Consider the following 15,281-nt stretch of genomic DNA (forward strand, 5'->3'; position numbering starts at 1 on the left):
GCGGAGCCTCTGCCGTAACAGCCGTGTTGTCTCTTCCCGCACTCACCCGCGCCCCGCCTGCTGCGGCCCCTAGCTCCGCGCCTTCAGCCCCCAGCCTGCAGCTTTGTGCTGCTGTAGGGCCGGGGGTACGCGTGACTCTCGTCTACGCTGTGAAGGGTGTGTCTCCCGCAGCCAAAGGTGCAGAACGGGGACTCCCTGGCCTCAGAGCCACTGCTCCCGCTTTCTCTTAGTAGTCACGAACGCCATCCGCACGGGAAGCCCCCAGCGACTGGCGCGATGAGTGCCAACGAAGACCAGGAGGTGAGTCCCCAGGGCAGGAAGCTGCTTGCCCCGCGCAGGCGCGGTGCCCTAGCCCCCAGGGAGAGCGACTGGCCCTCCCGATGCACCGGTGAGACCCCGCACCCTGACGGGCAGCCCTGCACGTGCCTTAGCCCCTACAGAGGACAGAGCCTGGCTGGGATTCCCCAAATTGACCGGTTCCCTGCGAGCAGTGGCCAGGCATGGGTCCGCCTGTGCTTCCCCCTCCTCCTGCAGTTTTTAGTTTAGTAGACCCCTAGTCGCCCCGGCTTTCCTTAATAACAAGAAAGAGTGTCCTTGGCCCCGCGACCCGGTGCACTTGGCTCTCCTTAAATGCCGTGTGTTTAGCGCTTGTGAACTGAGTTATGCTGATTAAAATGTGATTACTTTTCAATTTTGTAGTCTCTTGGTTTGTAGGGAGAGAGTTAAGTTAGTTAAATTTCTCGTGGAGGAAAATAATGAGACTAGCGTCCCCAGTTTCAGATCATATTGTTTGGTGGAATTGTTTACCCATCCGTCAGTGTCCAGTGAATACCAAGTCTATTTTGAGCATACATATACCAAAGTTGCAGGGGATGCTACGTGTCATCTCTAGGTGAACCTAATTTTTTTAATGTCTACCGATGAAGAGGAACGTCTACAAAGGTAAAGCGATTGCCCTACGACTGCACAGTGATAGAATCAGGACTAGAATCTGAGTCTCCAAGATTAGTAGTAGTTCACTGTTCATTTAGAATATATTGCTTGAAAGTTAGCACTTTTACATCATAGATGTAATAGAATTTCTGTATTGGAGGTAACGTTTGAAGAACCCAAAGTCCCATGAGCTAGTTGATATCTGGGTCCCTTCTAAAATAGTCTTGCCAGGTGAGTTTCTAAGCCAAGACATGAACAGTTTTTACTGTGAAGCAGGGAGCATGTAGTGTATTGTTTCTCAAAGTTTGGCCCGTGGACGACTACCTTAGAACTATTTGGGTGGTTGCTCGAAAAACCGATGCCTGCACTCTACCTCAGATAAACTGTATCAGAATTCCTATGGTGGGGCCCAGGGATCTCCATTTTAACAAGAAAATTCCATTCTTTTTCTACATGACTTTTTCAGATCTTTGAAGACAGATTTCCTGCCCAATTTTTCAGACCTTCTCATACTAAATAGTTCCTTTTAGCTTTTTTCCATGTCCATTCTTTTTAGTTCTTCTGAATTCATGTCTGTGGACAAAATATAAGTTTATGTCCTGTTTTAAAATTGTGGCATCACAATTCTCTACAGTTAGATCTACTATCAACTAAAACCCTTTAGTGCTTTATGCAAAGCAGTTTGTTTTTCACCCTACTTACATGTTTAGGTATCTAAGGACAGTTTCCTCTACTTAGCCAGTAAAGTTTTCATCTTGTTAGATTGTTTTTCAAGGCCTTTGAATTCTTGTTTTGCCATCAGTATGATTCACTATTCTATCAAATTGTCATCCACAAATTTGGCAAGCCTGCCTTCAACTTTTTTAAGTTTGTTTGTTCCAGTCCAGTCTGTTATTCTTGAATCCAGAAAAAAATATTCAATATTTTTTTTCTGTAAAAGTAGCAAAAGAAACCTGAGAAACCTTGCTGAAATCCAGGTAGACTGTTTATTATGCAATGTACCAATCAAATTATCCTCTCTAAGAAGGATTGTTTACATATACCTTGTTTTTCATATTCTCGCTAGGTCTTAGAAACTACTTCTTTCTCTCCCAGGTCTTTAATAAACTATTCTAAAATTTTATCCATAAGAGTCAGATCCACCCATCTTTGTAGAATTCATGGCATGCATTTTTTTTGAAAACTAAAATATGTCCCCAAGCGCAGTCTTTCTTGGCTTCTCTTATCAGGTATTCATCAGTAATCACAACAGCAATTGAGTCTCATTTGTAAGCTTACAATGTTCTAAGAAATATTTCCAGACAAGAATTACAAGTTACATTTTCTTTTGCAGTCCTTTTTCTCATCTTGGATAGATCCTTGTCACACTTTTTCTATTATTTTTTTCAAAGGTCTTCTTATTGTCCTTAAGTGTTTTTTCAAGTTTTGTATCATTCTGTGGGGAGGATTACAAATATAAATAATATATATGATATGTTGGTATGTCCATGTGTATCGTGAACACCTAAGTCCATTTTAGTTAATGAAGTTTTAAGTAGTTGAGTGGGCTTGAATCAGAAACTAATGACCCTGTATTTCTAATCCATTCATATGACTAAACAACACTCATTTGATTCATTTCTTTCAGATGGAACTGGAAGCATTACGTTCTATATATGAAGGAGATGAAAGTTTCCGGGAATTAAGTCCAGTTTCATTTCAATATAGGGTAAGACATAACGTGAGCAGGAGCACTTACTGCTTTGCTAGAAAAGACTAAAAGTTGCTAAAAATGCTGTTTTCGTGTTCTTAATTTAGTGGTTTAAATTTATTATGTCTTTGGATTTTCCAAATCATTTAAATGAAAACACATCACCAAGACATCAGTTATTTTTAAGTTTTAAAAATAAAATTCAGAAACTTTTAAAAACTAACATAAACTTGTTTTTATTGTACCAAAATTATAAAAATGTTAGAAATGAAAGAAACCTCATAAATTATAGGATTTTTATCTTTTAAAGGTAACCTCTCAGTCATAACTTCCCAAGCTCCCACATTTGCTGTTGATAAATATTAGGATTAAAATCTAGGTCTATATTCCAAGTCTAGTATTCTTTTTGCTACCCTATGATACAGTCAAGAAAAGTTGATTTTTCTTAATTCTGTATTATTACTATGTGTGAATATTTTTTACATGTTAAATGTTGATTTTTCTCTAAAATGGAAGTTGCTCATAACTTTTCATCATGAAACAGTACAAATATTTTATTTAGTAAATAAATAATGTAAATCATTTATCTAAAGATTATAAGTAATAGTGGTATAGGAAAGTTTTTTTTGTAAAGGATTCATGGTTATTAACATTTCAAATAAATTGTATGAGAAATAATCCTTATACATAATTATTATAGACTGTCACAGGAATAATTTATAGTTTTAGTTGCCTCCTTTAGATACTCTCCTCTCTGCTCAGTTTTCTCAGTTCCCTTTCAAGCTCAGCAGTCCTCACACCATCTCCATGTATATAACAACAAAGAGACTTTTAGTGGCCAAAGTTAATAAAGGAGTTAATTCTAAGGCCCTTCTGTTTGAATCTAACTGCCTCCCCAGACTTCTCTAACCACTGCCACCCTCCCCTTAGCAAATGGAAGATTAAGCTTCCCCTGTACTTTCTTAAATGTCTGTGTTAGCAACAGCAGTTATTGAGCCCAGTATGCAGAATATTGTAGGATGAGTGTGTCCTATAGATGGACACTCTGATGTGACCCACAGGCTTTAAGGGGAAGGAAACATGAGGTTCAGAGATGGTATGTTAAGAATCAAAAGACCTGAAGTACAGTTCTGGCTGCGTCCCTGTCAGACCCCTCAGTTCCTACGCAGACTAGTGTAGAAGACTCTGAAATTATTCTTCCCTTTCTTCAGCTAGCTTCCTATCTATACTTTAGTCTTCCCACAGACTACTAGTTAGTTCTCTGAAACACATGATTAGATATCTCATTCCTTTGTTTATAAAGGTTTCTCCACAGTTTCTCTTGTCTATAGGATGAGTATTAAATTCCTTAGCTTGACACTCAAGACCCTTTTGTTTGATTCAAACTGCTTCTCCAAACTTCCCCAGCCATTGCCATCCATTAGACATAATGGCTTGTTAAACATTTCCTGCATGTTTTAATACTATCCCTTTAGACACATTGTTTGCTCTTCCCCTCACCTCTCATTCATCATCTGTCCTACTTATCCTGTAATACCTAACTTAGGCCTCTGCTGTGACATATTTGGGCCGTGTCTCCTGTCTCTCCCCTAAGTTCAAAGTAGAATTGACCATTCCCCAGTTCTTCATACTCCGTTCTTTCACTTTTGAACTTTCAGTCATCCTGGAGTTCAGTGATTTATCTGAATGTTTGTCTCCCTTGAAGACCGGAATGGCCCTGTCTCTTTGTATCTTTGGTACCAAGTGCAGTGTTGAGAATCATGGCTGTTCTACATGCACCATGAGTAAGGACTTAGTGGCTGCATAAAACAAGTAACTTTTATTACTTTTTAATTATCTCTGTATAGGTATATCAACAGATCCCTAAGTTTATTTCACATAATTTCTGAGCTCTACTTTATATTGGTATGAGTGTGATTGAGGATGAGGGAATGAAAATAAAAAATTAGTCATCAGAAAATAAAAGTGAATCAAGTAACAATTTGGGGTGAAAATTTTTTTAATTTTATTTTCTAGTTTAAAAATAAATATTTTTAAAAAGCAGCACATATACCGAAAATGTTATAGAGGAGACTAGCATAACCCTATTCAAGGATCATATGCTGGTTCATGAATCATTACATAGTTTTATTAGAAAATTAACATTTCACAACCACCAGTGTGATGACTGTTTCACACAAGGATCATTCCTAGATGATAGAACTTTTGAGTGAAAAGTCATTGAGACATAAGAAACACAGTTTTGTTCTATCATCCTGCAGATTACTTCTTAATTATTAAATAAAAATTATACCTTTACATTGAAGAGATCTGGAGAATATAACCAAGTGATCAAACATGGTATCACCAGTGATATTCCACAATATCTTCTGTGCCTCCTTATATGTTGCTGAGTCTGAACAGAGGAAACAATAAGACAGTCCTGATCTGGGGACATTGTATAAGAAAACTGGCCTAGATTATTCTTGTCATAAAAGACATTTAAAAGGTGGGGAAGAGGGCTGGAGACTGTTCTGAATTAAAGAAGAATAAAGAGATTTGGCAACCACATATAATCCATGTTCCTCAGTGGGTTATGGATTTTTGGCTTGCGAAGGTGGTTTATTAAAGGATGCTTTAGATGTGACTAGGGAACTTTTCATATGGATTATGAATTAGATCATGTTTTTGTATCAATGTTGAATTACTTGGGAGTGATAGTTGTTTTGTGGTTATAAGGAGAGTATCCTTATTTTAATGGTACTTTACCCCTACATATTTGAGGACATTTCATAATGCCTGCAAATATAGTTTCAGATGGTTCAGCAAAAACCAGAGTCACCCACATTGGGGCGGGGGGTCAATTCTGTAGTGGAAAGGAAAAAAGAGAAAGTTGATGGGGTAAAAGGTATAGTAAATGAGATACATGTCAATAACTGTTCATTGTTCTATTCCATTTACTCTGTGAGATTAAAGTCTTTCAAAATAAAAATTGGGGGAGAGCAAAAGAAACAGAAAAGACATTTTAAAATTATTCGGGTGAAGAGGGTCCAAAGGTACAAACTTCTAATTATAAATAAGTCAGGGGGATTTAATGTACAGCATGGTGACTGTAGTTCATGATAATGTATTGCATATTTGAAAGTTGCTAAGAGAGTAGATCTTAATAGTTCTCATCACAGGAAAAAGAATTGTAACTGTGTGGTGACAGATGTAAGTAGACTTATTGTGATCATTTTACAGTATACAAATATTGAATAATTATGTTATACATCTGAAAGTAATATAATGTTATATGTCAATTATACCTCAATTTTAAAAAGTAAATAAAAAGAACAAAAGTTATGCAAGAGTTGCTGTCCAGCCTAAGGTATTACTTTCCTCATCTCCTTGCCTTTTCCATATTTCTCTAAATTTGACATTTCATTTTCTAGTGTCTTGGCATTGTGCTAATGAATGTTATATTACTTGTTCTTAATGCCTCTTATGATTTAGCAGTTGAGAATTTAAGACAAATATGAGATATTTCAAGTTTGCAGGTTATTATTTTTGTCCATTCTTTTCCTGTTCCCCACAGTTGATGTTTTATCTTTATCCTTAGAAAGCTTCAATGAAACAAAAACTGTATATATAAAAGACATAATCTTGGTACTGGAAAAAGCTATAGGGCTGGTCAGAGCGACAGGCCATGGACATCAACTAAAGCTGTTAAAACAGAATAGGAATGAGTTAAAAGTCAGACTGTGCTACCCTCACCCCCTGTTGCGTCTTAGCCTGTACCCCTGAACTTTTTCAAACGATTATATTTGCAACCTGATGATGAGCATTGGAAAAAATTCATTATTTTAAAGATCATATTTAATATTCTGTCTTTGTATCACTTTTACAAGCCTAAGATTTCCCTTTTCTTCAGATAGGTGAAAATGGTGATCCCAAAGCCTTCTTAATAGAGATTTCCTGGACAGAAACATATCCCCAAACACCTCCAATTATATCTATGAATGCTTTTTTTAACAACACCATGTAAGTAGTATTTCCTTTTTATTGCTTTTTTTTTTTTAACACTCTTTTACTTTTCTCTTAGTGGTATATTTCTTGTGCATTATAGATCCTCAGCTGTAAAGCAGAGCATATTAGCCAAGTTACAGGAAGCAGTGGAAGTTAATCTTGGCACTGCTATGACCTACACGTTGTTCGAATATGCCAAGGACAATAAAGAACAGTTCATGGAGAACCACCATCCTGTTAATTCTACGGTGAGTGTGTGGTGTGCCGGGTTCAGGGTACTTGTGGTCTGTGAGGAGATGATGATCAGGAGGCTGGAAGGAAAGGGGGTGAATCTCGAGGCCAGCTTCAAGGGCTCCTCAGATATAATTCTGGGAATGGGTAAAGGAGTCATGGCAACCTACTACCTTCGTGCTGCCAGTAAGATTAAGAAATTCTTGGAAATCTAGCTTCCCATCACAGTCGATGTCCAGTTTCTTCATCATGCAGTAAAGGACGTCATTGTCCTTCTGGTTCTTTGTGAGGGCAGCCAGTTCTGTATTGATGAAGGTTAGGAACTCAGTCTTGGAGAGATTGCACCATCTTTTCCAGCATACTTCTTGAAAACAGCAATCAGAGACTCGATGCACCGCTCAGTCTCCGTTGGGCTGGACATTTTTGCCATGTTGTAGTAGAGCGAGATGCAGAGGCTGTGAGCAGCGAGCAGCATGGCAAACCGCAAGCTGTAAGATTTTGACACCAAAGGCCATGTCTTCTACTCGAGTGGTTCTGGCTTCCACGTTTCCAGCAGAGCACAGAACACTGAGAAGCTGCTGGAGAAGCCGTGAGAGTGGTAGCTAAGCTTATGGCCTATGGACCACACCACGTGGGTTTAAATCCTCACTGTACCACTTACTGGATGATTTGGGGCAAGTTTCTTAATCTCACTATGCTTAATCTATAAAATGGCAGTTTTATAGATTAGTATCTACCTTAGGTTGCTTAATCTATAAAATGGCAGTTATAATAGTATCTACCTTATAAAATTGTAGTAAGAATCAAATGAGTAATATATGTACAGCATATATAGCAATGCTTAAACCTAGTAAGCATTTTAAATTTTACCCATCATAAACTTTGACAACACAAACCCAAATTTTTAAAGATTTTATTCACTTCTTCAGAGAATCAGGATAAGTTACACAGGCACATGTGATTTTTCTGAAGACATATTTAAATTTCCAGATAATAGCAAATTAATTAAATTGTAAGATTACTTTGAAACTTTGGAGCTTCAGTGTAATGCTGTATCAGATTTCCTTTCTCATGGACCTGATTATAACCATTGCACTAATATTGTGTCCTTCAATGTGAACTTTTAGAGTAGTGAAACCAGTAATACGCTAAGGTCACCTGAACTAATATATGAATATAGCGATATAGGATTCTTTCACTTAAAAAATCTAAAAATTATCAACTAATTTCAAGATATAGCCATATTTAGTGTAATTCAATAAGTGTTAAGGCATGAGTCTAAGAATTATTTTCTTTTTTCTAGACATCTATAAGCAATATTATCTCAGTTGAAACTCCCAATATAGCCCCATCAAGTAAGAAAAAAGACAAAAGAGAACAACTTTCAAAAGCCCAGAAACGTAAGCTGGCAGATAAAACAGGTTTGTCCTAACTTTTTTTCTTTTCTAACATAAATATGTTGCTTTTTAGTGCAATATAGGTGCTTAATAAGTATGTTTACATTTAGAAGATTAGTCTCTATATTTTTGGAACATTCGGATCAGAGATTGTCTTTTCACAATCTCTGTATATTGAAAATATTTCTGCTACTTCACCACAAGAGAAAACCATTTGAGAAGAAAGTAGATGAGCGGCAAAGTAACTATAAATGAGTTTTGACTTTGAGGAACACTAGAATAGTATACAAATATGTGTCGTACTTGTTCCTTCTCTGACATGTTTCAGATTTTCCTATTTGTTTATTTCTATGGTAGATATGCGTATTATTGAAAATTTTTTGAAATATAGCTTTCATATGAAATGAAGTCTGGTATACCATCAGATCTTAGCACAAGAAATAATGTTTTTGTCGTTGGTCGTCTTATTTATACAACAACAATAAAATTTGAGAATAAAATTCTTGTGTGTCCTAAACTGAAGTCATGCGGTATCAACCTTCAGAAGTGTTATAAACTCTAGCTTATATCAACAATAATTTTTATCTCTATTTAACCTGAAAATTTACAAATTGATATCACTCTATAAACCTTTTTCCCAGTCAAGGAAAATGAAGGCATGTGTGCCTGTATGCATTATATACATATACACAGTGTGTGTTACTGGTGTCAGGTTACAGACTGCCCTTTATTGAGAGGAACTGATCCTTTTACTTTGGTGAAGAGGTTTAAAATAATGCCCTTTCTTTTATAAAGTGTTGGTAGTTTTTTGGTTGTCTATGTTTTGTTTAATGTCCGTAGCAGAGTAAAAAGATAACACCCTGTGTTGGCCCTCAAAATAACGTTTTTGAAATTGTAATGATTTGTGAAATAAAAAAATCTGGGAATCCATTATGCCTAATGTCAGAGCAGCATTAAAATACAGTATAAACAACTGAAGCAATAAATTGTTAGCCATTACAGTCTGTTTTCTAGAATTTTGGTTAATCTCTTTTTGGAATGTTTAGCATCTATGTTAGTTTGTTACCTGTTGCTTTCATACATAATGGCCTGTGATTATTCCCTATTATTAATATCTCCCTGCCTCCATCTCTTTAATGATGCCCACCTAGACGTCATTATCCTCCTATATTTATGGTATAGAAGTTTGTGACTTGGAGCTTTCATTCTAAATAGAACTTTAATGGGACACTCATGGATGGCACTGTGGATAAGTTTTAGTTACCAAAATTAGTAATCTGCCCCTGTGCCCCTCATAACCAGTAATCAGTGGGATAGATTGGCATAAGGGGAAAAGAACTTAGCATCTAAAATTGAGCTCCAGTAATATTGCTTCTCTCCTGTAAGAATCGAATTGTGGGGTTAGTTTCTGTTTACCTTGCTGTAATGTAAAATTAATGTACTTGTTTTGAATATGGATTTTGAAAGTTTTATAAAATGAGACATATAGATACATCAAGCATAAAGGAAATCAAAGCATTTTAAATTGAAGAAAATGTATTTATTAAACAATTCTTTAAATTTGACTATTCTATTAAAAGAATGAAACCACTTTGTAAACTATAAATTCTTATATAAAGGTTGAGCCGTTTTCAAGCACTCCTAACAGATTAAAGTCCTGTTTAAAATGTCAGATTAAATGATGAATATTTTTTCTCAGAGCATAGCAGTTAATAAGTTGACTAAGAGACCTCCTCTTAGTCTTGAAGCCAAACATTTATTTATAAGGCCTCTTGTCTTGAGCCTAGCTTACTAGTGTGAAACACTAACTCATGAAATAGTAAACTAACACAGCTTCTTAATTAAATAAGCAACGACATTGTATTAAGCAGTAAAATCTTTGTTCAATTGCATGAAACTAACAAGTTGATTAGTTTTCCTGGGATCACCCACTTACCTCCATATTTTTTCCTTGATATCAGGTTTTGTCTTGAATGGAAAGAAGGAAATAATCAAAGGGATACACTTGAAATATTTGTTAAATATCCCCAGGAGAATAGTGCTTTCAACTCAGAATGATGATAGACTTTTTTTCAACTCAGTAATGTGTAATTTAAATTTCTATCTATTTGTTGTGTAGAATAGTATATAAATCTATTAGAATATTAATTAAATTACTGATTGGTCTTAAAAATAAAGTTACCATTTTTATCCTCTAGATCACAAAGGAGAACTTCCTCGAGGATGGAACTGGGTTGATGTGGTGAAGGTATATAATATTTATAGTCTACTCTTCAAAAAATTGTTTTAACTATTACCATCAAATAGTGAAATTTATTTCTTCTATTTTCTCTCCCTCAACCTTTGGATTTCATTGGGATGTCTGTTTCCTTTTATACATTCAGCATGTAAGTATTCTTAAAATATCTTTTACATTCTTCTCTTCCCTGCACCCTCCTTTTTAGATTTTTTTTTTTTAAATAATGGAAAATCTATAGAAGTAAGTTAAACTAAAGCAAAATATGACTGTTTATGTAAGTACATCCTAAGAATGAACATGCCTAAATATGACTCATAGTGATGATATGGAAACTGAAGAAACAAGTCAGAGAAAGAAATGCTTTGATTTCTTAGTAGAAATTTTAACAGTAAATTAATTCTCTTGTAGAACTTCATGAAGTTTTGCATGCCAATTAGTACCACAACTGCTTTGAGAAGCAATTAATATGATCCAAGGATGGTTCAAGATTAGAATTTTAATGAGGACCTACAAATATGGATAATTTAAAGTTGGCTGTTTGGGCCATGAGATACTTTTCCTATAGCAACTGTTTAAATTAATCTTAGTGCTTCTAGAATCTAGTACGAAAATATTACGTGGGAATAGGGAGCCATGAATTGCAATTGGAATAAAGAAATAGTAATTCTCACCTTTCTAGGCAAGAGGCCAACCCTATGCAGGATATCTGTATGAGTGAAGGTTCTCTGGCATTTTCCCATTTCCTGGGGCCCCCTCCACTGATGCTTGATTGATACTTCTTGTTGTCTTAGGTATACCCATAGGTATCTCACCAGCTAAGTCTGTTCTCTCTTTAAAATGCTGCATGCTCCAGAATGAGCTGGTTCCTAAATCAGAATGAGAATTAACTTCTCAATGCAGCAGATCCCAGCTGTAAGAAGAAAAATAATCTGATTAACCTAAAAGTAATAATGCTTCTTCCCTAACTCCATAAGTTTTTTCTTTAAGAGTCCTCATTAATGTAAATTAGAATTGAGGCTATAAAAGAATCCAGTACTCTTGGGAGATGGGAGAAGATATTTTAAAGAGGGAGGTTACCACCTAGACATGGTTTGGACTCAGAATTCCATTGCCCTAAGTTAGTGGTTTCCATATGTGGCCTTTGGGCCTCTGGGAGGTCCTGGAAACCCTGTCAGAGGGTCTGCAAAGTCAAAACTATTTGCATCATAATATTAAAGCACTGTTTGCCTTTTTTACTCATTCTCTCACGCGTTTACAGCGGCTTCATGATACATGGTGATGCCATCACTAATATTCTTCTATTAGAGCACTAATAGAATGCGTGCTTTTGCATTCTTGTGTTTTCCAGAGTTATCTAAGGTAGTATGTTGGTTTAGGATCTAAATGTGTACATTTTTATGTTAACTCAGTTCTTAGGACCTGTACTATGTTCTTGTAGCTGTCTTCTGTTACACCTGCCTTACTATAGAAACAAGATTAGTGAGAACTCAGTTGTCTGCTATTGAGCAAGATAATAAAGAGATTTGCAAAAATGTAAATTTGCATTGTTTTTGTTTGTTTTACAAAATGCAGTTTTCATTTAAAAAAGTTATTGAGTTAACCTATTTATCATATATTGCTATTTTTACATGAATTAAATTCTGTTTGTAATTCAAATGCAGTAGGTACAACCTACATTTAAATAAAATAAAATAAAATAAAATAAAATAAAATAAAATAAAATAAAATAAACTCTTTGGTATCCTCGGTATTTAAGAGTGAGAAGACGTCCTGGGCCAAAATATCTGAGACCCGCTGCCCTTAGCAGTTTCTGCTTTTCAGCTTCTGGAATTTTAGGATTTGGGTTCAATGGGAATTTCTTAGTCACTAGGTATTAATTCTATTATATACCTATTTATTATATACCTATTTATTAGGTATTTCTGCAAAATTTCTTTTGTATTCTTTGACGATTTTTTATCTATTTCCTCCCACCACCACCAAATTTGCCAACTCCTGCTGTACACTTTTATCAAAAAAAATTGCAATTTAAAATTTTTATCACATTTTCAAAGCTGTACTTTAACAATTGTCTAAGATAATAGATCTTAACTTTTTTTGCAAGAAAAATTTTAGAAATTAAAAAAAAATATTTGTAACATAGAAGACAAAAGTAGACACTACTATTCATTTTATAAATGGCAGCTTTTGTATATTCTTGGTTCCAGTTTGTTTTTTGGAATGCTTCAAAGAAATTTCCTTCTTTGTTCTGTTGAGGTTATATTTGCAAAGAATTCTGTTTGAAGTATAGTTATGTATGGTGAAAGCCGGAGAGAGATTTAAGTTACTTGAACCTTGTTGTCTGTTGTTCTAGTAACTATAAATGTTTAACTTTTGATATTAAGTGGAAAAAATGAACTCAAATAATAGTGAGAGCTTAAACTTGTTGAACATTTGTTTTATCTTTTTTTATAGTTAAGCAAAACTGGCTCTAAAGATGATGAATAGCATTCGGAATTTGAGACAAGGGAAGAGCGTCCTTTAAAAAGTAAACCGGGTTCCAAATCTTCCATTACTCTTTTTCTGGTATTGAGGTGGCTTTTTATAAAACAATTTTTTTGTATGTTTCTACATAAAAAATGTTTGAAGCTGAAAGTTCATGAAGAAATTTGGTTGTGTTATTTTCACAAACTTGCCTTAATAAAAGGTGAAAATGTTACTGTTTAGTATATTTTCTGAAGCCTCTTGAGCTTTGTCAATGGACAAATGTGGAGAATAATAAATAATCAATGTAATTTATATCATCTTATTCTAGTGGATGTGATTTCTTTTTTTAAAGAAATACAAAGCCCTTTTCAAACTCTTGTCCCAATGGAGCAGAATACTGAGTGAACAATTATTCCACAGCACGATCCATATTAATAGGCTTCTGATTTTAATAAAGTCTTCATCTCTTTTTCCTCTTAATTACTGAAGCATAAATTGCTTCAGAGAAATTTAAATACTGGTATTTGAACTTTACACATAATATTCTTTGTAGTTCCTTTTTTTTTTCCAAGGGTGAACTATTTTTCTTTAATAAATGAATATCTATTTATACTTTCTTTTGGTTTGGGTTACGATGTTTCATCATGAAAGCTTTCAGTGGTATGTGTAATAGGAGAATATAAAAACAAATCTGCCAAATACATTAGAAAGCATCTGAATAGAAGTGCTGGTTCCTATTTAAAATATTTCTCTTTGCTGCATATACCAAGATGGGAGTAAAAGATGCCTTAATATTTAATTTTTGTATTGTTGGAGACAGTGGTTATAATAAATTTCTATTTACCTGCTATTGTGTATTTTTTAGTTGTTTAGTAACTGAGGTCTTCTAAATGATTGAACATAAAGCCACATTTCAAGTTTTATTTCTTTTCAGGTAGTCAAATGTATTTCTCAATCCGAGCATCTTTGTAATAATAGACATAGAAGTATTTTAGATGTTGAACTGTGGTACATGCTTAATTTTTTTTTAAATCATTAATAGAGGAAACTATTAGCGCAGTTTTACCGGGGAGTTATTGATGTTTTATGTGTGATTTACAGTGATTCTGTATATGCTCCCCAGGTTCAAAAATACTTAGAATTACTGCTGTGGTATCTAGAAGAGTAGATTGTTGGTTTCTCAGTTACACCTGTATAGCTTGGGTCAAGTTTTTAAAGAATAATCAACTTGTAAAGAAGTTTCCTTAGCAATAAGAGCAATTTGAGTTGTATTCATGGTTTTTACTGGGTTATTTTAACATTGGCTTCGGTTAGATCATTTAAAGTACAAAGTAAGTGTGATTATGATGAAGAAGTTTAATAAAAGCTGAGTCACATTTTATGTCTTGAATTAATACAATAGAGATAGGTTAAAATTCAGAGTCATTGGAATATGCCGACTTGTTTTGGGGTTCGTGTGTAGTTTTTGATGTGTTGATTTGCTTTTTTTTTTTTTTTAAAGAAACTGCTACATCTGCTAGTAGAAGAAAATACTTTGTTTTGTTCTGAAGATTCTAAAATCGTTCAGGCTTATCATGGTTCATACAGAGAATAATGCTAGTAAAATGCCAATGAAGTATTTTTACTCTTTTTTAAATGAAATTTTGGGGGTGATGGTGGCAATGGTGCCTCTTACTACCTTATGTAAAACACTTGAAATTCTCTCATCAATATTGTCATCATCTGTGTAACACTCCCAAGTATATTTTCTCGAAATCTGTTTACTTAAAATTGTATGGAATGACATAATTAATAAGCAATAAAATCTGAATTACAGTGATTTTTCTACATGTTTTGTTTCAAATGACTTGAGAGAATTGTTGGTTTTATAAAACTGCATTGTTTTATGGTACAAAATGAGCCCTCCTACTAGAAACTATTCAAAATGTTGAATTAAAAAATATTTTTTAAACGAGCTGACAAGAAGGTAAGGAATATCCAAAGTCTAAAAAATAAAATGAAAGTTGGAACCTAGAAGTTAAGGACTGCTTTAGTTTTCAAGTTCAGGGGTCCAGAAAGCACAGCACACATACGCACACACACAAATACACCATGCATGAGACAGACCCATCCCCGGGCCGTGACCTCAGGAAGAGTTCCTGTCTTGAAATTTGGTTGTTGACAGAGGGGTAAAATGTAAATATATGTGTGTGCGTGTGTGTGTATGTGTATATACACACACACGCACACACATGCACACACATACACACTCACACTCTCCTGACAACTTCTGTGTCACCTCCCAGCTTAGATTTCAACCCAAATTCTTCCCCATGTGGACCATCTAAAAAACAAAACA

The 15,281-nt window shown here is 35.0% G+C and overlaps 1 protein-coding gene and 1 pseudogene across 3 annotated transcripts; one reads left to right on the forward strand and one right to left on the reverse strand.

The window, feature by feature from the left end:
• On the forward strand, window positions 1-14,762 carry RWDD4 (RWD domain containing 4). 3 transcript variants are annotated; one of them, XM_011364034.2, is made up of 8 exons: window positions 2-300; window positions 2,561-2,641; window positions 6,516-6,625; window positions 6,711-6,858; window positions 8,145-8,262; window positions 10,437-10,486; window positions 10,623-10,625; window positions 12,932-14,762. In XM_011364034.2, exons 1-8 carry the CDS (start codon window positions 277-279, stop codon window positions 12,962-12,964), a joined length of 567 nt encoding a protein of 188 aa, XP_011362336.1. In that variant the 5' UTR covers window positions 2-276; the 3' UTR covers window positions 12,965-14,762. The 3 variants fall into 3 exon arrangements, with proteins under 3 accessions (XP_023388676.1, XP_011362336.1, XP_023388677.1); XM_023532908.1 differs by lacking the exon at window positions 10,623-10,625 and having other exon boundaries at window positions 1-300; XM_023532909.1 differs by lacking the exon at window positions 2-300 and having other exon boundaries at window positions 6,520-6,625.
• On the reverse strand, window positions 6,875-7,572 carry LOC105294717 (annotated as a pseudogene).
• Window positions 14,763-15,281: the final 519 nt, after the last annotated feature.

This window comes from Pteropus vampyrus, unplaced genomic scaffold (assembly GCF_000151845.1).
Source record: "Pteropus vampyrus isolate Shadow unplaced genomic scaffold, Pvam_2.0 Scaffold92, whole genome shotgun sequence".
NCBI lineage: Eukaryota > Metazoa > Chordata > Mammalia > Chiroptera > Pteropodidae > Pteropus > Pteropus vampyrus.